General features: G+C 44.3%; 1 protein-coding gene and 1 long non-coding RNA gene across 2 annotated transcripts; one reads left to right on the top strand and one right to left on the bottom strand.

Annotated features, from left to right (window-relative positions):
• Positions 1-8256: 8256 nt before the first annotated feature.
• SFRP2 (secreted frizzled related protein 2) lies at positions 8257-12077 on the bottom strand. The gene is made up of 3 exons (XM_015623552.1): positions 11448-12077; positions 10731-10811; positions 8257-9335 (listed from the first exon to the last, which is right to left on the bottom strand). The coding sequence occupies exons 1-3, from the start codon at positions 11938-11940 to the stop codon at positions 9031-9033; spliced, it is 879 nt and encodes a 292-aa protein (XP_015479038.1). The 5' UTR covers positions 11941-12077; the 3' UTR covers positions 8257-9030.
• An 87-nt stretch (positions 12078-12164) lies between these two features.
• On the top strand, positions 12165-19120 carry LOC117244279. Its single transcript, XR_004497039.1, has 2 exons — positions 12165-12352; positions 13872-19120. It is a non-coding gene; the product is annotated as an uncharacterized LOC117244279 (long non-coding RNA).
• The last annotated feature ends 6909 nt before the right edge of the window (positions 19121-26029 follow it).

The following is a 26029-nucleotide window of genomic DNA, read 5'->3' on the forward strand; positions in this document are numbered from 1 at the left end:
CTGAATGTGTCTAGAGGAAAGCAAAATACAAAAAGAAGGTACTTTGCCAAGGTATGGACATAACTGTTCTCATTCAGGTTCTCAAGGTCAAGTCTAACAAATCTAACTCTTCCCAAAGACGAATATTTTCTTCCCCACACCCCTTGTTTTCTTCCCCATCTGCAGCCTCCCTGCTAGCTGTAGCACTTACACCATAACACTGAGAATGAAATGCCACACTAACAATTCCTTTCTAGGGTTAAGCTAGTGGCAGATGACTTGAGGACCATGCAAGGCCTTGCCCCAAATTGGGGGTTTGCAGTGACCTTTTGTATCCCTATCACTAAAGATAAACGTGAAGAACCAGCCCTCCTCCGCCTTCCCAGGGATCTGTGCTCTTATCTCTAGTTGTTGCTCACCAACACTTTTATCTGTCAAAACCCTCTCTGCTGCCCTAGCAACAAGCATCCAGGCTCTTTTCCAGCTGACATAAGCTTCCTGCCACCTTTTGATGACAAGTGCTTCCAACATTTCCAGCTGTCAGGCTTTCAGCATCTGCTCCACATGTCACTGGGCTGACTTCACTGAACTTTGGGCAGCTTTGCACTTAGCCAGTTGCCTGACACTGTACTATGAGAATGACTTTATCCTGACCACAGTTACTTCTCCACCTCTTTATATGCCCACACAATGACAATCAGGGTTGTTTTTTCTTCCCAATAGCTTTTGCTATTGCATTTGTATATAAATACATGTTTTATTTGGACTTAGTGAGCCACTGCATTGTAGCTATCAGCTATATTATAGAAGTGGCTTCAGGAGGGCTCCATTAAATCTACTCACAATGTTTCTCTTCTACTTGGAGTTTGAGCAGGAGTGGCTCTTCCAAATCCTTGGTGTCCTTGACTTATACATAGCATGAAAATTGGAAAATGTATTCTCTTGCTATTGAACAGTCAGGCTTTTCAAAACAGTCAACGCAGGAACCTTTGTTTCTATTAATGTATATGGAATTTTACTGCTTATTTCCCTAGGACCAGCTCTAGGCCATCATTTTACACTTCATTAAGTCCACCTAGAATATATGTTGGTACCAAGTTCCCTGGCAAATTTTGCCCCCCCCCTTTTTTTTTTTAACCTCTGTCTCTGCACTATCCTTTCAATAGTGTGTCAGAAATGAAATGCATCAGCCAGACGAGAAACTCCCACTGAAGTAGATTGTGCCATTACAGTATTCACCAGCACCTCTCTCTTATCTCTTTTTTGAGTACTGCTGTGTGTAAAGTTTTCCACAAGTTCTTCTACATTCTTTTTCTCCTTGAGAGGATCAAAGATAAAATGAGTGTGAGAGACAGACAAGCAGGAGGAGAGTTCAGCTGGCAAATGCTGCAAACCTGGGCCTCGAGGTGCTCAACCTTATCAAGACTCCCATAAGACTGAAAACCTGTATTTTTCATGTCCAAGACTCAGGTGTGCTGAGCCCTGCCCTGCAGATGGTCTGGCATCTCCTGCCTGCTGCTCACCTGGCTTGTGGGAGCTCAAGGGCTGGAACAGCACCCCAGACCTGGCTCCTTGTCATGAAGAGCAGGACACTTAAATGTGCTCCAGAGACAGGCTATACCAAGATGAAGGTGATACTGCAAACGCTTCAGCTCCCCTCACCAACTTACCTTGGTGCTGGGCAAGCCACAGCAGCAAATCAAGACTGAGCCTGCTGTAATATATTAGTTTCTTTGCAAATATCTGGGCTGAGGGCGTGTATTTGAGGTGCACTCTATGTGGCCTCCCTGCACTCGGTCTCCATGCAGACATAGAGATGGTGCAGCCATGGTAAGTCCCATGCTCAGCTGCCAAACTCCTCACAAGCCACTGTGGTGTCTAGCTGTTTTCATTCAGGGCTCCTTTGGGGCAGGGTAAAAGAGCTGAGCCCACACACTGTCTGCCTTGTGTGATCCAGGACGATGATGGGAGCACACAGCAGTGGGCAGCGGGGTGCAGAAAATGGTTGTTCTGTGGGGCAGCTCACATTTGGATACAGTATGCAAACAAAAAGTGTAGTTACTGCTGGGTGAACTTCACACTAAGGTTGTGGCATGTTACCAGCATAGATACTGTAATCCATGTTCTAGATGTCTCCGGACATCGTTTTGACTTTCACATGTGAGTAAATGCATCTCTTTCATCCATTTTGAGTTCAGCTCAGCTGGTTAGAGTGCTAATAATGCCAGGTTCACTGGTCTCATTCTTATATGAGCCATTCACTTAAAAGTCAGACTTGATGATCTTTATGGGTCCCTTCCAACTCAAAATATTTTGTGTACTCTGACTATACTTCTGACTTTTATACCACTCCTTGCTATGTACCAGTGAGTTGGAGCAGCTGCAAGTCAAGTCTTAACAGTTAGTTTAGTTTCCAGCTGTATTGTGTTGGAGACAGAAGTGTTTAATACATATCTTTTCTTGTTCATCTACTTAATGTAGCAGTACAAAGTTGAGGAGGATGCTAATCTTTCTAGCAAGGTTTCTAAAGCTTAGTTCTGAATTGAGGGACTGATTTCCATGCAGAGTTTTCTTGTGAAGGCAGAGCTAGCTTTAGAATTCCAGAGGAACCTTATGAATTTACAAAGTCTGTTTCTGTGGGGAAGCAAAGATGTCTTATTTCAGCTCTTCGCGTAAGTATCATATTCTAGTCAAACATTGAAACGAAAGAATAAAGACAGATTTATCATATTCCACATGTGTGGGATAGATTATAATACCACTACTTGCTAATATTTTCAACAGTCTTGGTCCCATTTCCAAAATCCCTGGGTGCCAGGTACATTAAGCTCTCTAAGGATGCCTTGCAGCCAGATATTTAAATATATGTGGGTACCTCAAGAAACAGATAAGCATCTGCAGGCATCTAAGAGGACTTTAAATGCCTTCTTACATTGTTTCCAACAAAGTTATTTTTTTCCTCCTTCTGTTGTGTAAGTTACTTTAAAAATCAAAACCTAAGAATACTTTTGAAATCTTTGAACTTGTGCTTCAGTAGATGCTTTTGAAAATCCATCTCTATTTAAAACTCCCGATTGTGTGAAAAAAATTCCAAACAACCCGCCATTCATATCACTGGGATGATTGCAGTGATACAGATCACAGAATGTAAATGAGACAACTTTTCCCATATCAAGGAATTCAGCATCTGAAAGTAAAAGGCTGTGTGAGGCGAATAGATTATTTTTCTCCCCTTGTTGAAAACAAGTGATTAAACCTCCTTATTCTTAAATTACAGTGTATTTTCTTGTCTCTCCTGATTCTCTTTTTTTTTGGAGAGTTCCTGAAATTCTACCTCTCAAAATGCTTTTGCCTTACCTGTTACAATTAAGCTATTGTTTTGCTTAGGAAAGTGGCCTGACTTAATTCGAGTTTGTGCTCAGAGTAAACTGAAATGATTAATAGCTCTGCGTGTGCCTAATGATGTGAGCCCTGCAGCCACTAAAGCACCTGTCTCAATGTGTAACCCATCACGGCTCCCTATGGGGCATGGCTGGAGATTCACATAACAAAAAAGGCAATTAGACAATGTTAGGGATTTGAATTGAACTAACAATGCAGGGAAATTGCCAGGGAAGGATTAGTTATCTCTTGCCTGATAAAAACAGGTAAACTGTTTAATTGTCTTTCCATAGTGGCTCCATATGGAAAGTTTTATGTCTAATGAAGACTGTCAGGGTTAAGCTCTGAAAACAAAGATCTGGAAAGTTGAAAGTGTTCTTAAATTAGCATTTCTGCTACTTTCCTAGATCAGTCCTAAATCTGCCAGTTCCTGCTAGTTTTGGCTCTGCCTCTAAAGGCAATCTGCTGTGTCCAAACAGAAAATTCTCCACAATTCTAGCATCACTTTTGTGGTCTGAAAATGACTCCAAAAGGATGATCTGCAGCATCTGGGTTTTGAGAGAGCTGCATTAACAGCATTGCCTTATAGTGAGTCTTAGAAGGTATGTTTCTTGTGTCTGTCCTGCAAGACACTGAGCATACCTCTAACTTGTGCTGGTCCTTCTGGCTGGACAGCTGCTCTGTCTGTGTGGGGATTGGTTTTGAAGTTTGCTCCATCAGCTGCTCCACAGTGCAGCCTTCTGTGTTGGTTGGTTATTTTGATCAGTTGTGAGAGCAATGGGCTGGCTGGCTGATTCCTGAGGTGTTCCTCCTGGCTGGGTGACAGGCTTGCTGGCTGACCCCGGCCAACTGGCTTGAACTCCAGTGGGGGATAGCGGCTAATATTTTCCAAGGCATCTAGGTGATTTAGGAGCCCATGGCTCACCCTGAAAGCAGTTGATGCATTTGGAAAATGTTACTCTATTAAACTCACCCCAAAGGGATATAGTGTGGGCTAATTTATGTTTGTAAGAGAGCCTGGGGTCTTGGATTCCTGTGATGTGAATATCTTGCACTCTCCTCTTCGTAGAGGCAAACAAGATCCATTCCTGTGGTTGTTTCACCAGACAGTAAGGCTGTACTAAAACTACATCTGCTGATAAGAAACAACTTCTAGATAAATCATATAGGCAGGTCTCTGAAGCCTAGAAATAGGAACTTCTGGCTCCAGTAACAAAAGCCTGGCTGCCCAGCCTAAGGGAGGCTGCCTACTGCTCTGGTAGCAATCAATCCACTGCCCTTCCTCTGGCACTACCAACTGTGGCCACATCACAAAGGCTGCCAGAGCTGGTAGGTTTGGTGAGGATGGCAGTGGGCTGCCAAAGCAGCTAAAGCTGAGCTGCTCTGCTGGCTGCAGGGGGGTTGTTCATGTCCCATGGACGCCTAGGGGAAAAAGCAGTGGTCCTTTCCTCAGTCTTGGTGGCTCTGGTCCTGGTTGATACCCTTGAAGGCTGAAGAGAGGTAGTGAGACATCTGAAAGATGGTTGAGAGAGGTGCTTCATGGTTCAAGACTGGAGAACAAAGGGTTATAACAACAGGAAGATATGCAGCAGACCTGGTCAGCAAGGAGAGGTGTGTCCTACCTGTTTATTCTTCATTCTTGCTCACATACTCCTTAAATATCTTTATATTCTCCTCCTGCAGAATAGATATAGTGGCCAGAGCCAACCAGCATGTGTCTGTGATTCTCCTTGTGGCACCTAACTGCCCTCCTGTCCTCAGAGAAAATAATTAATTAAATTTACATGTCTCTTGCTGGATTTTCCACATGGGTCTTCTTAAGTCTTGAGTCAGTCACTGGGATTTTTGTGGCTTGTGTCTAGTTATACTGCATGAGTTCTTTAATAAACCATTCTGAGGGCAAAAGGGTCTGTATGAGAGCGGTGAGAGAGGGGCTGGGTGGCTTCTTCCTGGGTGTCTGAAGTGAATGAGAAGTGAGGGAGAAAACAAAGGATTAAAAAATAGTTAAAGAATAAAGAGAACTACCTATAAGAAAGAAAGGAAAGGTCTGTGAGGAATATTGCTGATGGGTTTTAAATTCGAATTTGGGCAGACTTTTTTTTTACACACTCGAGGGGAAGAAGCTGGAGGGAGCCTTGGTTGATATTATGCTTTCAAATTGTAATCTAAGTGCTGCCTTGATTATACGTCATTCTGATTGCTGTGGGCTAGTGATTAGAGCATAAAACTTGGAGAAAAAGAAATACTCTGTTTTTCTTGACTGTAAAAGACTTGCTGGGTGGTTTTGAATGAGTTATTTCACTTCACTGTGCCTCGTTTTCCTGATCTGCAAAAGAAGGATATAAATGCCTATTTTTGTGAAGGCAGTCTGAGAAACTAAATGGAAACTTCTGTATAAATGTCAAGTATCATTATTATTGTTCTTAAACTAATCCATTGTAGTCAGCTGCTTTTATAGTTTTTATGAAAGCAAATACAATGGAAGCTACATAATTGGCTGCATAAAAACGTTGTTTTATTTAGAAAAAGACAAAAAGTGTCTGAAAAAATGCAGCAGTGGGTTGCCTTTTTTCATCAATTGCAAAAAAATCTTTGTTAGGAGTGAACCAATAAAGTTACTCTGAAGTATATGCAACACAATTATGAGAAGTAACAGGCTCTGATAATTTTTATTATATGTTTGGCTCACTATTTTCCTGGCACAGTCAAAGTTTTTCAGTTATTTTTGAGCAAGTAAGAGTAAAAATGCATATGTTTACTTCTTTGCCAGTGTCTGAGAGGTGAAGTTTCCTCAGGCTGTGACTTTAAAACCCCAATTTTCAGTTGAATAGTTTGCAATGTCTGGCTTTTACACCACTAGAAACAGTACAACAAACATTGACACCTCTTGGTGAGGTAGATACGACCCATCTTTAAATACAATGCTGTTAGAACAAGGTAATGGAAATTTGGGAAAGGGTGAATCCCATGACTTCACAGTTGCCTAAATCCTGTTTGTCTGAAAGGTAATCCTACCCTGTCAATTCACATCAAGAGTGGATGGTCCCAGTGATTCAGCCAGGGCCCACATGCAGAAGGCTTTATTGGTACAGCATCTGTATGGCAGGGTGCTCTTAATCCAGGACATCGATTTTATCAGCAAAATTGATTGTTTGCCAGTTTAATTGGTTCTTCTGCTGAATTTGTCCCACTACAAACAGGATTTTGCTGGTGTAACTGTTTATGTTGTGATGGAGGAAGGGGAATGTGGTGTGGGGTTTTGCTTTAAGACAGGGCACTGTTGATCATAGGTGATACATCTTCATATATTTAAGTAATTTGGCAAATATCTGCTATCTGGTCTTGGCCTTAATATGACCCCAGAGTGAGTAACTGTGAGTGACCTGTCTGTCCTCATCAGCATCAGTACTGCTGCCTTCTAGGACAGCCCAATTAAGATAATTTTCTGACTGCTGTAGGACAACTTAGTATCTGTAAGGCAGGCTGTGTGCAACAGTCCCGGCTGTTCATTTTCAGTCCCCAGTGACTGCTGCATTGCAACAACTGCCTCTTCAAAGTGCTTTTCTCCACGGGGCACACATGCCTGTTTTCTGCAGGTTCATCTTCAGACACCTCCTCTAAACCCAGGGCTGTTCAGGTACAGGCATTACATCATATGCTGAGCAGAAAGGGTAAAATGATAAAACACCTGAATGCAAATGGCTCTGTAAGATGATGGACAGAGTGCTAGTGTTAAAATAATTACACCAGAACACAGAAAGAGTCAAATCTCTTTCCTGGTAAGCCAGGTTCATTCAGAAGAAATGTTTTTATGACTTTTCAGCAAGGTATTTGCCTTTAAAAATGGATACCATTTCACAAAATAATTAAGAGCCAGTTTGAAATGGGAATTATGTTTGGTGATTGGTTACTTTTTTCCCTTTTAAAAAATTGTTTTAAATTCTTGTACTTTTGAGGACATTTGTGAGGATTTATCTTTTCTTGCATGGTCAGCATCCTACCAGGTGTAGTTAATGCATCAAGACTGTGGGAGAGGGCAAATAATTCATTTTTCTAAAAAATGTACATGTTGGGTCTTTACTTTTCATCTTTTGATCCTGATGATGAAAAATAACACTAAATTTATGAAAATAACATGTTTTTTTTTTTTACTTAACAGAAAAGTAGAGTAGTGTTTGATTTGTATTCTGTCAACATAAAATGTTGTTCTTGGGAATATGGGACTGCTCATCCTGTCAGTGAAGCTAAGAAGAATTCTTTATGTGTAACAGCACCAGGATGCAAGACTATTTTTCAGGGTAAGTACAATAAAATTCAGGTAATATGCTTAATCAGAAAACATTTACAAGAAAACTCCTGAAAAACATTCATTTAGTTACACTATTAGGTAGGTTTTATTTTCTTTCTCAATAAGAATAGTGAGTGTACATACACATAAAAAAATGCTTTGCTCTACCATTATTCTGAACTGCAAGTTGCAAATGACATTTTTCTCCTTAATATGTCTTTTCCAAGAAATGGAAAGATGGATTTAATTTTTAAGACAGTGGTCTCATTGCAATTCCATGTCAGGAGAGTCCTCTGAGAAGATGAGAAAATGCAGGCAGTCAAACAAAGGAGCCTCAGAAAAGAAGCCTCATCTCCAAGAGCTCAAAAGACACACATTAAAATGAGCTGACTGAACCTCAGTCCTGTGTCTTGTGGGCTCATCTTCAGGGAAATGAGGTCCACTACAGATTTTCCGATTGCAGCACTAGAGGCTTCTTTGTGCTTTTCTACCGGCCACTCAGGGTGGTATGACAATTCCCGCTTTGCCATGACAAAGATGTCCAGTTGGACATCTCTCTCCCAGCTCTCCCAAAATGGATTAAAATGAATACAGACAGAGACAATGAGTAAACTATGATGTAAAGTTTATATACAAGAATATAACATTTATCTGGAGTATTTACAAGGTTAATTAAAGCAATATTTTACAACTCTTTCAGATTAACCACTAGGTATATTACAGTTAGGCTACAGATGGTTTAATTTGCAAAATAATTAGAAAAAAGTTGCATTCAGATCAACTGGCTCCAAAACTTGTTCATTTTTTTTTTTTTTCCTTTTTTTTTCCCTTTCTGAGAGAGAAGGGCTCAGACTTGTGGAAAATAAAATGTGAGAATGGCTAATATACTCTTACTGGTGCCTATGTATCACATGCAAGAGTCATAACGTGAGCTTTATAGTGTTAATACAGACGGGAAGCCGTGTCACCTCAGCGGAAGCGCTGTGCCCGTGGTGACAGGCCATGCTTGGCTTTCTCTGCGTCTCCTGCTGTGGCACAACAAACATGCACGCATACAGAGAAGCGGCAACGTAAATGAACCAGCATTACCGAAACGAAGAGGGAGAGACATCAGACCAAAGTCACGTTTGCAACCATAAAAAACCCCCAAGCTTTAAGCGAGATACTTTAATACTTCCCAAAAATAGTCATTATTATTTTTTTTTTTATTACATTTTAACCTATGTACAAAAACGGAGGGGTTCTTCCCCTCCTGGAGAGCGGTCGCTGTGTCTTGTGCCCACAGCATCTCGAGGCTCACAGGGGCCAAAGCAGGAAGGTGCGGGAGGCCCAGAGAGCTTGGGACAGGGGTGGCTGCTGGAGGACAGCCAGGGATGAAGCCACTAACACTGCAGTTTGCGGATGCTGCGGGAGAACCGCTTGAAAGCCCGCTGCCCTTTCTGCCACCGCTTCAGCGAGGTGATCACGAGTTCCCCAGCTTGCTTCTGCCCCATCACCAAGTAGGGGACGTTGATGTCGTTCATCTCGTCGCAGGTACACTGGAGGCCACCTTTGAGCCAGAGCACTATCTTCCTCAGATCTCTTTCTGTCAGCCCATTCAGCTTGTAGATGGTTTTGCTCTTTGTTTCGGGGGTGATCTTGGTATCCCCATTGATGTAGGCAATCTCCTTCACTTTTATCTTCAAGGCTAATAGAGCGAGGGGAGGGGGAAGTGGGGAGAGGGAGAGAGATTGAGAGGTTTTTTTCCCATTAGTGCACATAAAGAGGACCTGGGGAGGGAGGTGCTCTATTGCTAATTAAACTGTCAGGGCTGACAGAAGAGGCAGCAGGTGGCTCCATTTCTAAAGCCACAAAGGGCATGCAAGTCATTTCAGTTTGAATCAACCTTAGGGTTGAGGATTTTTGGACTTCTTTTCTCCTCTCTCCCCTCCCCCTCTTTTCCCTTCCTTTCTAAATTAATATTTTTTCCAGCTTTTCTCCTGTTTGCAACAGAGAGAGGGCACGTTTGCTACACTAAGCAGAGCACCATTTTTTTCTGCTGGGAGAGGACAGCCTTCCTGAAAGTAGCGTTTGAAGGGGAGGTGGGGAGGCAAGTACCTAGACCTAATCTGAAACCTGATCTCTCCTGCAGCTCAAAACTTCTACACTTAATTTATTAGGCTGGAGAGGATTTTAGGCAAACCTGTAAGGAAATGATATTTCACATGCATTGTTTTTTTGAAAGAATAGATCCCATGGAGGGCAAATTGGTCCAACAGCTGCATTCGATTTGGTAAAATAACTAGGAAGGGGATACAGGGCCCTGTGAGAAGCTGTGGGGCATGTTTAGCTTTAGGAGGATTTATCTGAGTGCAATTTGCCAGGCCAAAAGTATTGATTTTTTTAGCAATTATGTCCCACAATCATGGTTTCAGGTTTTGGGTGGTTTTTGTTTTCTTTTTTAAAGAAAGACTTTTGAATTGTTGTAGATACTTACACTACAAATCTGTTTCCAGGTATTAAACACTGACCTATTGTAAAAGGATTCCCCTCCTTATTCCCTTTTGCTCTTGAAATGCTAATGTGTGGATAATGTGTCCTTCAGTTGTCTGTGTTGAAGGGGCTTTCTTGTCCTCCTCTAACCCCAGATCTTCCCATTAAGTTTATATCCCCAATTGTCTGTGCATTACCTTCTCTGTCAAATGATATATAGAGCTTCATTCTTAATCTGCGGAGAGAGTCTTTCTTATGATACACTGAGATTGGTCATGCAGCTCTGTCTCAAACATCTAAATGAAGCTTTGCTCTACTTCTCCCCAGGCAATAGTCTGCATGAAAGATTCTCCTTTTTTTTTTCCTCTTCATTTTACTTTCTATTGGGCTCGCCAGCAACATCCACATAAAAGAGCACTACTTCAAAACAGTAAACAGAAAAGAATGATAAAAAGGGCTACTTTTTACTCCAAGGTGGAATTTTGAGTTTCATGACCCAATCGTCAAAGCCCTGCCTTTATTCAGGCACATCTCTCACTGACTCCACTGGGAGCTGTACCTGATCCTCTGCTCTCAAGTTTCAAGCGAGAGGAGCTCTGCTTCCACTTACCAAAGTCGTTTTTGCAGAGGTTTTCCACGATGTCATTATCATCTTCATTTTTGTTTTTGCAGGCATCACAGACCTTGGGTGCTGGAAATGCAAGCAACAGTCCCCGTCAGACCCGGGGAGAAAGGAACAGCAGGTGGCGTTGGGAACCCTTTGGGAAACGCCAGCTTTCCATCCCCTCACCCCAGAGCCTGCTCCTTCTCCCCCCAGCCGCGGAGCTGCCCGAGCGCTTTGTGGCGCCTTATCCTGCTGCAGACCCGCTACAGGGGTCACGGTGGGCTTCTCACGCCTCAACCAAAAGTTTTTGTTTTAACGGGTAAAAAAGTAAAAGGGGCCTGGGGAGGGAGGTCGAAATACAACACGGAGCCCCCCAGCTCCGCGCTACAGCGACGACTCTTGTACAAGGCGATCCAGCCTCTGGACGCCGCGCGGCTTCAGTGCCGAATCCCAGACCTTTTCTTTGAGGATGGAGATGGGCGCAGGCCGGTGACAGTTCCCCGACGGTGCCTGCGGTTTCCCGGGCCCCCTTGGAAAAGCCTCCCTGAGCCCGATCTGCGGCCACCTCCCCGGTCCCCCCGTCCCGCAGCAGCGGGGCGAGCTGTAACTCAAGGCTGACGCCTTCCATCCCCCGTGGAAAGCCGCGGAGGGACCCCGCTGTCGGGGCGCCTCTTCGGGGGCAGACGCTGCCGGTCCGGGGGCGACCCGGCCGCTCCCTCTTACCTTCCCTGGTGACGGGGAGGATGTGATCGCTGCTGGCCAGCGGGATGCAGAGGTCGTTGTCCTTGGGGAAGCGGCTGCAGTCCAGCATGTCGGGCCAGGGGAAGCCGAAAGCGGACATCACCGGGGCGCAGCTCTCCTTCACCTCCTCGCAGAGCGAGTGGCAGGGCTGGATGATCTCGTCCAGGTCGTCGATGCAGACAGGGGCAAAGAGGGAGCAGAGGAACTTCCTGGTGTCGGGGTGGCACTGCTTCTGCACCAGCGGGATCCAGGTGGTCGCCTGCTCCGTCACCTCCTGCACCGTCTCATGCCCCAGCAGGTTGGGCAGCCGCATGCTCTGGTACTCGATGCCCCGGCACAGCACCATCGGGGCGGGGATGGGCTTGCAGTTGGAGCGCTTGTAAGAGAAGTCGGGCTCCCCGAAGGGGAAGAGCCCGGCGGCCGAGCCCATGCACTGGGACGCCAGCAGGAGCAGGGCGCAGAGGCGGCGCTGCATTTTGGGGCGCGGAGGAGGTGGAGGGGGGGCTGGCGAAAGGCTCGGGGGGCCGGGGTGACGAGGCGGGCGGCGCGATGCTACCTCAGCTGCGGGCAGCGTCCCCCAGCCCGGGCTCCTGCTGCCAGGCGGGGACGGAGAGTCTGAGCGAGATGCTGGGGCAAACGGGAGTTTTCTGGATTTTTTTGTATGCAAATAGCAGGGGGAGCGGGGGCTGGGAGGAGCCTGGTGACAGCCATCCAGAAAGGATTGGTCACTACTTTCTCGGTCTGCTTTTGCTCAGGGGGATTGTCTTTTGGCAGGAAATCCTTGCAAGGAACATTACCGTGCGAGCACGGAGACGGAGGGAAGGATCCCGGCGAACAAAGAACCCCGAGGAGCTCCTGTGCCGGGCAGGGGGCGCGGGGAGCTGGAGGTGAGCTTTGCCTCAGGCACAGCTGCTGCGGAGCCGCCCCGCTCCCCCCGGCACCCCCTGCCCACCTCTGGAGTTTTCGCTGCCAGGACGGGAGATGTGGCCGGGCCGGTCCCCAGGCAAGGGGCGAGGCTGGCGGTTCCCTCATCCCTCGGGGGATGTTTGGCACCTCCGGCCCCTCCCTGCGATGCTGGCAGGGCTCGGCCCGGAGCTGGAGCCTCAGGCAGTAACTGGGAGTAACTGGCCCCAGTTCGGCCCGGCTGTGCCCTGCCCTGCCCTGGGGGCTGCTGCCAGGCCGGGCCCTCCTGCTGCCCCCCAGCCCCTCCTGCCCCTGGCTCTCCCGTGCCAGGAGCGGGGTCTGCAGCGGACCAGGGCTCTGCAGCCCCTGGATGGCCCCTGACTGCCAGTGGGGGATTTCCCCGAGTGGAAGAATCCAAGTGCTTTCGAAATACTAGCACGTTTTTCTGAGGCTAAAAGCACGGGCCTGGCTCCGTGCAGCATAGGCACATCCCTTTCCCTTCACTCCTGTCTTCACCTAGAAACTCCCTTGAAGAATTGTGTTTGTGTTGATTTAACACCAAGGGGAAGACAACAGGCAAGACGCTGGGATCACAACTCAACTTCAGTGTGCTTTGGATAATTTTTTTATTTTTAGTAATATTATTTATGGGGTTATTATTGAAAAGAGTAGGCCTGTGTAGTATCATTTTGTGGTAAACCACATTCATTAATCAGCTACTGAATATTTCTCCTTATGGAGATGTTTTATGGGAAGCTGGCCTCAGCCATGATGAGTTCTGTAAATTGCAGGATCCCTGTACATCCAGTTTCCCTACTGGGCTTTCCCAGATATGTGACTCATTGCTTGTGGCATAGGAAAGAGATGGGACCTGCAGCATTGCATGGCACAGTCTGCCATGCTGGAATGGCTGCAGGGCTGCCTCAGGCAGGCTGCTGTCACATGGTGAAGCCAGTGCCAGCTCTTCCAGAGGAGATTCCAAGATCCCTTCCACTGGGCCAAGTTGATGAATGTAATCTCTCTGTAGGCCAGCGTGTCTCCTGAAGTTGTTTGATACCTGGAAAATAAACATCCTGACTCTAGTAGTGTCTAGTATCACTTGTGGTAAGACATAAAAGTAGTTTATTTCTTACAGCACCACTTATTCTTGCCATTAATAACTGCCTTTAAACAGAGGACATATAAGCTGCTGGCCTCAGTTCCATAGGACTGAGCCCCACTGATGGCTTATGGTGCCCATTTTAAGCCTATTTTGCCAAGTGCCAGAGGCTGTAGCCCTTGTCATTTGCCAGGAATATCCCTTCCAGTAGAACCAGTGCTGGTTCTACAAGTCTCCATCCCCAAATTCCTGTTTGGTGGAAGGAAATTACCAACAGGTTTGTTCTTACCCTGAATGGCCAGGCTATTCACTAGGTCTTCGTAAAATGGACAAGTTTGTAGTTTGTTTTTCTCTGTCTTTTTTTCACTGCTTCTAATTTTTTGGAGTCATTGATATGCCCTCAGGCGGATTTCAGCACGATTGGAAGAAAACTTGCCTGCTCCATAAATTCCCCGTACACCACTTTCCACGGATGCAGCCAGCAAGGCTATGTGGAAGCAAAGACCCAGATCTGAGCAGACTGTTTAGACTAGAGATAATAACCATTCTCTGTGGTGGAGGATGAGACACTTCCGACAGAAACCTGCTCATTCTTTTCACCAGACTTGTTTGCTTGTTTGTTTCCAGCTCACAGGAAATAAGCAGAAAAACCACACGTTTTCCTGGATTACGCCTTCATGTGAAACAAGGTTTTATTGAGACCTTATTATTTCCATTTTTAATGACCCCCGGTGAACTCATTTACTAAGTTTGAAATGACCCGAGATCACGTAAACAAAACCAGCCTGCAGACCCGAGCAGTCGCTGGTGTCCTCGCAGGTGAAGAGCGCCAGAGGGCGAGGCTGCCTTCAGCCCTCCTCGCTGCCAGCTCGGGCACGGCCTGAGGACCCGAATGCTGCTCACCGTCACTGCAGGGCAGCAGGGCCCGTTCACCGTGAGCCCAGCCGCCTTCCCGGGCTGCGGATGATGCTCGCACCGCCCGGCGCTGCAGGTGGAGCGGGGCTGTTTTGGCTGCCGGTGCCGCTGCCTGCCGGCTGTCGGGGCGTGGGATGTGCCCGGGGGCAGCTCGGGCCAATAAACATCCCCTGTCTCTCGCTTAATTGGGAGTGGAGCTCGGGAGCGGGGACGTTCAGCCCTGCCCCGGCTCTCCGATAGGTGCGGGGCCCGCTGCCGCCAGGTAAGGCGCTGGCATCCACTTCCCACGAAAGCCATCGGGTTGGAGGCTTGGGTGACCTGGTCCGACCTGGCAGGAGCCAAGCAGGACTGCACTCCTAAAATATAATGACGTTATAAGGTATACCTCCTTTTTAAAAAAATGTATTAAAGCTTGCTTGATTATTTTAAAGGCAGTGTAGGCTTTTGAGCATCTGTAAATTCATCAAGTGCCATGGATAGTTAAGCCACTTTAAAGCTTTGAAAGTAACATAAGCGTTTAAGCCACTTTAGATGTTTAAATCTGTATAAGCTGTTAAAATGCCTTTAATCCTCAGGTGCTTAAATCACCTTAAACCTTGGGAGTTAGGTGGGAGAATGAGCTGCCTGGAAAGACCTCAGCTCCAGTTCCCCCCAGCCCTCAGTTACCTGATGGATGGTGGTGAAAATGAATGAACTGTGGGGAATACGACTGGAGTCCTTGGAACTTGCACCGAGTTCAGTGTTGCATTGTGTTCTAAGGAGTGTGTCTGTTCAGTGCCCTCTAAGTTAAAACCGTGGTGCTGTTTCCCCTTGTTTTCAAGCCTTGATAAGAACCATGAACTTCTGTACATTTTTCTGGCCAGTCCTGAAAGCAGAGGTGTGGAAAAGCAGAAATGTGTTGCCTTGCCTCTCTGCTAAAGAATAGGCAAGGCACTTGCTTTAACACAGGCAGCAATAAAGAGTATGAATTTGTTAATCTGTGTCATACTTTTCCATGTCTTCTGCTTTGAGATCACTCGGTCCCTTCCCTGGCCATGTACTGTACGTGGGAGGGAGCCTCTTTGCTTCTCCCCCCAGCCCTAGGAGGTGCTTTGGTGATGTGATGAGCTTTGAGACAAAAAGCTGCCACCACTGATGGCTCCTCCAGTCAAGGCCTCACATTCCTTTGCCACCGACCTGAAGGTGTCATGGTCCTTTTGGGTTGCAGAATCATGGGATAACAGTGAGTGGAGGGAACCTCTAGAGACCATTTAGTCCAAATTAATGCTTCAAGTCCTGGGTTTAGTCAGATTTGCAGTCTGATACACCTGAGATCTCTCTGGGATGGCTGCACCCTCACCTGGGAGGCTTAATTCAAGGTTGCGTCTCAAGCTCACTCCCCTTCCTGGAGAAAATGTTGAGCTTTCAGCTCCTGGGAAGCCCACAAATTGGTTTTCCTTTGTGGGGAGATGGTGAGACTAGGAAGGGTGATTTGCCATGGCACAAAGCACCCACCTTCCCCAAATGTCTGGGTGACGCTTTCACCCCTGAACTGAGTCCAGCTCCACTGACTGCTGAGAGTTGGCAGGCCAAGCAGATTAGGGGAATGCTGACCTCAGGGGCTTTCTAAGCAAAAACCTGGGGCTTGAGGACTTGCCCTTAACATTGTAGAGGAATTAAAAACCTGTGGCTTTTTAGCTCATTCTCTTCAGCTCATAAAAGGGCAGTGATAAGGACAAAACTAGTTTTCTCACCACGATGAAAACATCCGAAAAAAATTCTGCTTACCTTTAAAAATGATCTCTAGCATCACACTACAGAAGTATTATTACTATTTGAATCTCATAGTTGAATTTTACAGGAAAAAAATAGGATTGCATAGGTTTTGATGTGAGTCAGTTCAGCAACAGATCCCTCCTGATGCTGTTTCGGTGGCTGATAAGGTGGAATGTAACATTTTCCAGATCCAGACTGGGCAGCAATCTTATTTTTTCTGTTGCCACAACATTTAAAATTTCCATTGTCAAAAAACTGCACGTGGTGTAAATATATCTTCCCCTCTTCCCCCGCCCCCCCTCTTCTCTGGAAGGAACCCTTAAGAAATAAGTTATCCTTTTCTTTGCTTTCCATTTGGAATGCTCACAGAAAATGCAGCAGCAAGCATGCTCGAAAGGTGTTGAGGATGTGCCTGAGCGGCACAGGGGGAAAAATCTTCCTTGGGCGACGGCAGAAGAGCCTCTTGGTGGCGCTTGTGCTCACGATGTCGTGTTTTCCTCTGCCCAGTGACACGGGGGATCGATCTTCCCTGCTCTGTGTTTCTGCTCGCTGCCATTCTTCTCTAGAAACTCTGTTCGGGGACTGAAACTCCGGGCCGTGTTTAGTCAGGGTTTGATATCACGGAAGGGAAAGACCAAACTGAGGCTGATTACTTTCTAATGGAAATTAAACCAAATGACACAGAGTTTTCTAGGTTTTCACTTTTATTACTATTTCGGTTTTAGTGGTCATTCCCTTAAGAGTTTCCCTGCATTTAGTATCTTCAAATTTTCAGATTTTTTTTTTTTTCCCCAGTTTGGATCATTTTCTGTAAGAACATTATTAAATGTTATTCCAAACCTCTGCTTTTTAATGTTGCCTTGTACTTTCTATATATATGAAGCAGTAGATATAGGTGCTTAGATATTTTATTATGCGCACACACACACACACACACACACACACACACACACACATATATCTATAAATCCAGATTTATTTGTATGCTAGTACTTCAGTAAGTTATGATCCTTCAAATTTATCAGACATGTATATATATCTGGCTACAGTTTTTGTTGTAGTGAGCACTTTTGTTCATGCAGAATTTCTGTTTGTAATTACCATTCCCTTTACTATCTATCTAATCTAAGTGCTGGATAGCAAAGGTAGCAGAACCATGCCCTGGAGGACTATAATTGCATGGTACCTGGTTTTCCTAGTGTATTTTGTTTAAAAAGCTGTAATGTAATAAATCTTTCCTTTCTTTCCCCTTAGCTGCTATTTGCAGCCTGGTAGTAGCTAGCACCTTGAGCAGAGAGCGGGGCCCCACGGTGTGAGCATACAAAAGGACAGGGTGTTTATCCCAAAATGCCTGGGTTCTGTGTGGGGCAGGGGTGCTTTGGGTGGGGAGAAAGGAGAATTGCTACCTCCATCTGGGCTGGGTGACAGAACTACTGCCATCATAGGCCACAGTGTGAGTTTTGCTGTTGTTACTGTCATGAGGGCTCTAGCTCCAAATTTTACTCCCTGTTAGGACTTTGGCAGGTTTTGGCCATTTGTGTCCAAAGTTGCCATTAGTACCTCCTCTGATGAGTGGCTGAAGCTGTGGACATTGGTGAGCTTTGGATCTGTGTGCTGGGGGTCATGTAAATCTGCAGATACATGGGAAGAAGTAGCCACTGACTGCTCTGCATCTGTAGTGCTTAGCAGAGAAAACAGCTGTAAATGAGCGTGTGAGCGAGGCAGGGATAGAAAATAACTTCTAGAACTGATTGCTTCTCACATGGAAATGGTCAGATTCGCTGGTAGATAGCTAGTGTAATGGCCTCAAGGTTTGACACCTGTTATTTGTCAAGGGAAATTATTTTAAAATAGTAATAATTTGTAATAAATCCTTTTAAAAAACAAAATCAAGAGAACCTGTCCCCCAAAGGTATGCTATTTAAAATAAAACAATAAAACAGTGATGTCAGATTGTTCTAATCAGCAAGCCTCTGTATTACATTGGAGTTAAATTACACAGTGATTCACATAATCAAACAAGTAGGCACATTAGCAGTAATTTAAATATATTTGCAGACTCTAGAGTTGGTATTTCCAAATAATAATAAAAAATTCCAGAAGTTTAAAGTAGCTGACCCAGAGGCAGTCTGGATAACATGGCTTATGATGTATTGGTACTGCATTTGTAGTTTTCATAAGTTCAGAAAAAATTGAGAAAAAGCAAGCAACTTTCATTCAACCTGTATTGAAAGAATATATTAAAACTTTTGTTCAACATCTCAAATGTCTTCTTCCCTCTATTATTCTGCTTTCAAACTAGAATTGTACAGTTTTATCTTCCTGAACTTGGTGCAGAAAAATAAAACTGAAGAATCTTGTAAAGGAACTCCTATTTGAAATACATTATAATCATGTTCTTCTCCACACGTAGTTTTCCTTTCTCAGTACATGCAAATGCATACTTGTCATATAAGCTGAAGTAAGTTTTAGAACTCTCTAGCCCATTTATTTATTATTTTGGTGGATTTTCATACTTTGAATTATTAATTTACTTCTGTCATTTTCCATGTTTTCAGTCTTCCCAGCTGTCTGCTGACTGTGGGAGTAATCCATCTTAACTGCCTTCTACCCAAATAGTTTGTTGTTGCTTGGTCTTCTGTTCAGATTGGAGCTGCTAGTTTTGAGGGAAGTGAGTGTCTTGCATCCCAAATGTTCCCAATTGACATGTAGTTGTGTTGACTTACTTTGTGCAGGGAAAACCTCGTTTTTGGAAAAAAAAAAAAGTGAGAATGTATTTGTCTGGTTTACTTGTGCAGTATTTTTTTCCCTAGAAAATTTCACAGCAAACAAGGTTTGTTTAGATCCTGTAAGCAAAGTTATAGCAGAAAGTGTGTCAGGGTCATTTTAGAATTAATATTTGTATCTGTGAATAATTTGTGAAATCATGTTGTTTTGAGTAGTTTTATAAACATTAAAAATAAAAGTTACCATGGTTTACAGACATGTATGCTTTGCTACTTAGTGTATAGAGTTACACATGTGGGAGTTGAAAGAGTTCACGCTGGAACTGTTGCATTGTCTTCATTTGGTTTGGTTGAAAATGGTGAAGTTACGTTGAAAATGATGCTTGGAATATCGGAGTAAACCCTTAAGAATGGCAATACCAATTCCCTTTACCCTGGTGTGCTATCACCTGTGTTTTATTCTTTTTTTCTTCTCTTTCCCTCACAATGATTTGCCCCTGCGAACACTGTGACTTTACCTGGCACTGTGTTGCACAGTCTGCCTGGGTGCACCCCTCATTAAGAGCTGCTAATTGTGGGCTGGGGTCATTAGCCAGTTCAAAGTTAGGGCTTCTTACAGGGCCAAGCAGGCAAAGAGCTGCCATTCTCTCCTCCCACCCTCAATGTTTGTAATTTTGACACCCTATGTGTACAGCAGTTTTCTGGCAGAAATCACTTGCTGGTCGAGAGAACCATGAATCCGTGGAGAGCTTTCCTAGGGTGTCCTAGGAGTCCTTCCTCACCCCAGGGAAAGACTGGGAGTGTGATGTCCAGCTACTGAAGGTGTCCTGCATAGTCCTCTGCTTGACAGGGAGCTTGGAGGCACAATCTACTGCCCTCCACACACATCCCCTCCTCATTATTTCTGGTGATGGGGTCAGTGACCTTGTCCTGCTGTTGTGTCATTTAATCAAGCATCTCAACAGGGATGTTTCTCTTCTGCCACTTCAAAAAAAAAATAATCTCCTAACAATTTGCAATTGTCCCTTCCCCACTGGTTCCTGCCTGACCACATGTTTTGGGTTTTTTCCCCCTGCCTAGTGTCACTGGACATGGGCATGTTACAGCACTGTTAACCTCTCCCTTTTACTGTAGAAGTATCATCCTCCAGTTGTGGTTACTAAAATCCAGAATGCTGTGGTCAGAATGGAAAAAATGTTAATGGGAACCTTAGGGGATTTCAGGCCCTGGTAAGGGGTGCTATCAGTTCATGTGCTCCTTGGCTCCTGCTCTTGCACTGTGGACCTGGTTGTGGTTCGCCTGAGGTGTAATTAGACAGACAAATGAGAGGCAAGATGGAAGGAATGTATGACATTTGCATATATGTGTCTGTAACTTCAGTTTCCACATGAAGATGTGCAAACCTCTGCCCAGACCAGGGGACTGAAGCACAGTTCCACGTGGGAAATGGAGAAGATTCTAAATCACATAGAAAATTGCTTTTGTTCTTTGGCCTTACACCAGTCTTCATCTCTTTGGAAGGCACTTGCCCTGAGATTCTGAGGAGGGCTTGAGCATTAGATCTATGTTGCCTGGTATAATTGTACTGGTTATTTGGATATATTTCTTACTCGTGCTCTGGCCACACCAGCAGGGCTGAAAGGATTTTGAGTAGCAGTTCTGACAGCAAAGGGAGAATAATCATCTTTACAGAGTAAACTAATTCAATATATTCTTCTGTGCTTTTGAACTCTTTTGACAACAAATCTCCCCCCTTTGTTATCTACCAGAGTCCCTGACAACTAAACCTGCTCCTGCTCACTGAAAACCAGAGCAGCTCTGCAACGCATTTCATTAAGGGGAAGGAACAGGTTAACAACCCCTCCCCCCAAAACCTAGTATAAATAAATATGTATTCTGGCTTTCAAAGCATTTTTTTTCTTCTTCTTCTTCTTGAAGTTTTTCTTAGAACAATTATGTGAGAAATTCATTATACGTGAGGATTTTGTAACAGCAAAGTGAATTAGCTGTTTGCGGACCTGTTCCCCTCTGTAAATGGGAACATGCCATATGATAGTGGGCCAGATTTCACTGTTCTAGGCATCACTGATATAGCTGTTTATTCTCCAAGCCTGGAAGAGATCCAGCAGGATTTAGTTTTATGAGGTTTAATGTAAAGGTGTTGTATTTCATGAGATGAAATCATAACACAGTGGGTTTGCAAGAATTCTGAAAGATTATTTTTTCAGAGTGTTGGCAAGCACGATTCTCCTGTGAATTATGTGTCTAAAAGAGAAATATAGATCTTCTTTCATTGGGTTGAAATGATAACTAATCCTTAATCTTTCCTAGATGGCCTGTGTCATTAATGCTGGCTGTGCATTTAGAATGTGTGCAGGTAACAGCTTTGATTCTCTAAAGCTATGCAATGCACAGCTGTGCTGTAGCCATAGGGGCTAGCCACATATTTGAAACTCCTGCTGTTGTTTTTGGGGTATGTCTGAATTTTGGATGGTTTTTGTTTCTTGACTTTGTGAAGAAGAGAGTGAAGCATCTGGCATCTCTCACCTATTTACAGTTGTAGAAGACCTATTAGTGTTATTACCTGTATCTGCAATATGTCTGTGAATATTTACCTTATGCTCAAGCAGATTTTCCTTTGGCTATTTGCTTGTAGAGAATAATAACTATTGAGCAATTTCTTGAGGTTTCCCTTCAGATCTGCCTCGTATATTAAGCGGATGAATGAGATTGCACTTATTTAGCAGTGTCAGTTCCCAGCTACTTTTCTCTGCTTTACAGAAGTGTGTGTATACACTATACACTCCCTCTTTACTTTGCCTTGTTCTGGGAGAGGAGAAGAGTGGCTCTATGAAAGAGGTACAGGAAAAAAATATATTTTTAGCTTTGCTTAATTCAGTGAGATTTCAAACAAATTGTTGAAACTATCTGTGTAAGTTTTGTTTTCTAGGAAAAGGGGGTTTTGACATTTTTAGAGTCAATCCACTAATACTCCAAGGCCCCAGCACTGAGCTCTGAAAATTACCTCATTATTTAGCCCAGCCCACAGGGATGCTCAGCCCTGCCACCAGTCTAAGCAAGGCTAAGGTTTGGCTATACAAATGCTCTATACAAATGTTCACAGATAAAGTGAAACCCCTCAGCTGTGACCTTATAGGACAATATGTCTTCTGCTTATGAGGGAGGTTGGCATCTTGCTCCTTGCAGTTAAATATTTTGAAATACATTATAGTAAATATACATGATTTTTAAATGCGCTTAGATATATTTTTTTTATTTTTAATTTCATAAGGAGGGGACAAATTCTGGCTACTTTGGCTCTATTTTTTGGAACTATTTCAGGAACATTTACAGCATAATGCATATTTGAACTTGGGTCACTTACTAGTAATATCATGCCGTTGGTTTTGCATGTGGTGAGAAGAGGCAATACACCAGTTACTTCCTTGATGCTCATCAGTTCCTTTACTCTTTTGTTCATGCTGAAATTGGAGGTGATAGAAATGCACAGCTATGTGTTACTTTTTGGGTTAGATTTGCATAAATCAAAAAAGGGCCTGACTTACTGTGACGGAATTAACAAGTACAGCTTTATCCCCATCTGTGGCTACCAAATCAGGACTGTTTTTTAAAAGCTATTCCCTTCTCTAAATTGGCAGTTCATTATGGGGGATGCTGTTCAGTATTTGCAAACATATTCCTTTGGAGGAGGGGAACTTATGCACTGCAGTATTTATGCAATGGCTGGGAGCTTAAGCACAAAATATCTTCCAGCCATGCATCCATTAATCAAGCTGTGCTTTTGAAGGTATAAGTCTGGATATCCCAAATTGTGACTTACTATATGTGATTTCAGCTCAAATGTAGTCATAATTATTGGGTGCCCTTTAGCCTACAGATGAAATGGCAGGAAAAAAGAGGATGGGCTTGACGTGAGGAGCTTCTTCCTAACTCAGGTTTTATTTTGGTCATATTTCACTGAAAAACCATTGCACAGAAATGCTTCCAGAAATGTTACAAGCCACAGGCTAGTGTGAAGCAAATAAAATTTTTAACTGCAATCCCCTGATCAGGAAGGAGGAGGTGAGGCTTTCAGACAGCTGGAAGAATTCTCCAGGCCCTAGTTCTCATGGCAGGCTTCAGACACCCCAACATCTGCGGAAGCAGCAATACAGCTGAGCACACAAGAAACACAGGAGGTTTCTGGAGCTCATTCATGGTAATATCCTGATGGAGAGGGTGGTGAGGGGAAACGCTCCGCAGGACTGGCTGGGGAGGCACAGACCAGGGGCAACTTTGGCTGTCTTGACTATGAGATGGTGGATCCTGAGATGAAGAAGCAAGGCAAATATAGCAGGGCCATAGCCCTGGATTTCAGGACAGAAAACTTGGGCCTGTTCAGGGTCTTGTTTGGAAGAATTCCATGGGATATAAACCCAGAGAGATGAAGTGTCTGGGACATCTGGTAGTTTTTTTTTCCCAGGACTGCTTCCTCCAAGTTCAGGAGCAATCCATCATCCTGAGCAGGAAAACCAAGCAAAGGCAGCCTGGTTTCCTGCTAAGAGGCCTGCACTGAAGAACAAGTTGCTTTTAACTAAATTCAAGCACAATGGGCAGCATGCATGAGGTAAAAACAGGGACAGGTAACTCGGGAGGCACAGAGATGATGTCCAAGCATGCAGGGATGAGGTTACGAAATCCAAAGCGAATTTGGAGTATACTCCAAGTATACTTGGAATCTGACATAGGACATGAAAGGAAGGACTATTACAGGTACATAGGCAGTAAATGGGAGACAAGATAAAATATGTCTCTGCTTCTGAATGGGACAGAGGATTTGGTGACAAAGGACAGAAATACCTGAGGCTCCCAATGCCTTCCTCATCCAGGTCTTCTCTGGGGCCAGTTCTGTTTAACCTCTTCGTTAATGACCTGGTGACTGATACAGAGTGCACCATCATCAAGTTTGAAATAGAATGTATCATCATCTCAGGTGGCACAAAACTCAGGAGTGAGACAGACCAGATGGTTGTGCTGTCATTCAAAAAGACCTCGATAAGCTGAAAAAATGGGCCATAACATTCACATGATGCTCATGAAAGCAAAATGCAAAGTCCTGCACCTGAAGGACAAACAACGCAGGACACCAGTGCATAATGGGGATTGATCACCTGGAAGGTGCCTTGGGACCTGGGGGTCCTGGCAAACACCAAGCTGACTGCTGTGATCCAGCAGTGCACAGCTGTGGCAAGGAAGGCTAACAATTACCCTGGGCTGTTAGGAGAGAGGTGGTCAGCAGGTGGAGGGAGGTGATCCTGCCCCTCTACTCAGTAGCAGTGAGGCCTGAAGTTTTGTGTCCAGTTTTGGGCTCCCCAATGAAAGCAAGATGTGAATTTACCTGAGAGAGCCCCCCTGAGAGGACCACAAAGATGATAAAAGGATCAGAGTATCCCTCCTATGAGGAAGGGCTGAGAGAACTGTGACTGAACTTCAGCCTGGAGAAGAGAAGGTCTGGGAGAATCTCAGCAACGTTTATAAACACATGAAGGGAGGGTCAAAAGAGGATGGAGTCAGGCTTTTTCCAGTGGTGCTCAGTGACAGAACTGGAAGCAATGAACACAAGCTGAAACACAGGAGGTGCTGTCTAAACAAAATATAAAACTTTTTCAGTGTGGGGGTAGTCAAGCACTGGCAGATTGCTCAGAGGTGTTGTGGAGTCTCTATCTTTGGAGATATTAATACCCTGACTGGACATAGTCCTGGGCAACTGACTTTGTCCCTCTTTGATCAGTGGGGTTGGACCAGGTGACTTCCAGAGGTCTCTTCCAACCTCAAGCATTCTGAGAGTCAGTGCATTTTGAAAGCCACAAGGAGTATGGCTGTGTGGGACAGATGGAGCCAGCAGTACCTCTGCTGGAGAAACTGGTGGTAAGGAATCTAGAGTCACCATTCTGGAGCACTATAATTGACTGTGGGTTTTGAGGTTTTGGAACATCATGAGTACATGGGCTCATATTCTGAGAGCACATAAAACATAGCACTAGGCATCCCTTGGTAAAAATAAAACAATCAAGCTAAAAGCCTGCCTTTCTCATAATAACAACATGACGAAACATGAAATGTTCTTTTCCTTGGAATTCCAGTTTTCTATGATTAATTTTGCCAGACTGTAATCAGAAATATATGTTCCATCAGTCTGAGACAAGTGATGTGTGAGCTATAGTCCAGGAGAAATTCTAAGTTCTCAGAATAGAAAACATGGTGTAAATAAAATATTTTATTCAAGACAAAGAGGAGCTGCAAATCCTTCAAATTATGGGTTATAGGGGAAAGTGAAAAGGTGATTTCTAGAAGGTAGCCAATGTCAGAGCCATTATTTGTCTCTACTGGCCTTTTAAAACAGAAAATTATTGTTGTCTCTTGTTAGGTTTTTTCAATTTTTCCTGATTGGTATGTAAGAAGATAATGAATAATGAAATGACATTAAAATGAAAGGTGTTCATTTTTTTTGCTAATGGGCCTGAGAACAGAACATGACTGTGAAAATACTGGGAGGGTACAATAGTTTTCAGAAATTAGATTCTTCTCACAAAAATTTTACTTTTAAAGTATGGAAAAATATCGAAGCTTCATCTGCTTTGGGGATGAAATATATAGGGCTTCAGAGGAGATGAAGCCTTCTGATTGTGCCGAATGCAGTCCTTACCCCAACAAATCTTCAGGTCGTTTGTTTATACTGTGTGCTCCAGCCAAATCCCCCAGCTCCCTTGGGTAATGGCACCCTTTGGATACAATCTGCCATTCGTTAAGTGCTTTGCTGCAAGGAGCCCTTTTTTATTACACTGAATTGCTCAAGCTTTGCTGGAAATCCCAGGTTTTGTCTGTGCGCATATGCATGGATATATTTGCAATGATTGCTGTGTTTAACTGTTCCCCTGTGAGTGAGCATTGTGTGTACTGCATTCTGTGTGCTTTCACACACGTCTGGGTTCTGTGGGTGAGTGTGTATTCTGGCTGTGTGTGCAGGCATGTGCAAGCACACACACACACACACACACACACGCACATGCAGAGCAAAGGACTGCCTTCTTGCCATTTCACACAGCCACAAGGCATTCTCCCATGACAATGCATCTTCAGAAGTGTTTCTCTTCTATTTTGCCAGA

Source organism: Parus major, chromosome 4, assembly GCF_001522545.3.
Source record: "Parus major isolate Abel chromosome 4, Parus_major1.1, whole genome shotgun sequence".
Classification (NCBI taxonomy): Eukaryota; Metazoa; Chordata; class Aves; order Passeriformes; family Paridae; genus Parus; species Parus major.

Bases quoted from the DNA above. Each gene is read 5' to 3' on its own strand.
- SFRP2 (XM_015623552.1), bottom strand. From the start codon at position 11,940: ATGCAGCGCCGCCTCTGCGCCCTGCTCCTGCTGGCGTCCCAGTGCATG. The intron at 10,812-11,447 runs GTAAGAGGGAGC...TTGCATTTCCAG, and splicing joins CCTCCCCGTCACCAGGGAAG to CACCCAAGGTCTGTGATGCC. The intron at 9,336-10,730 runs GTAAGTGGAAGC...TCGCTCTATTAG, and splicing joins CCTCTGCAAAAACGACTTTG to CCTTGAAGATAAAAGTGAAG.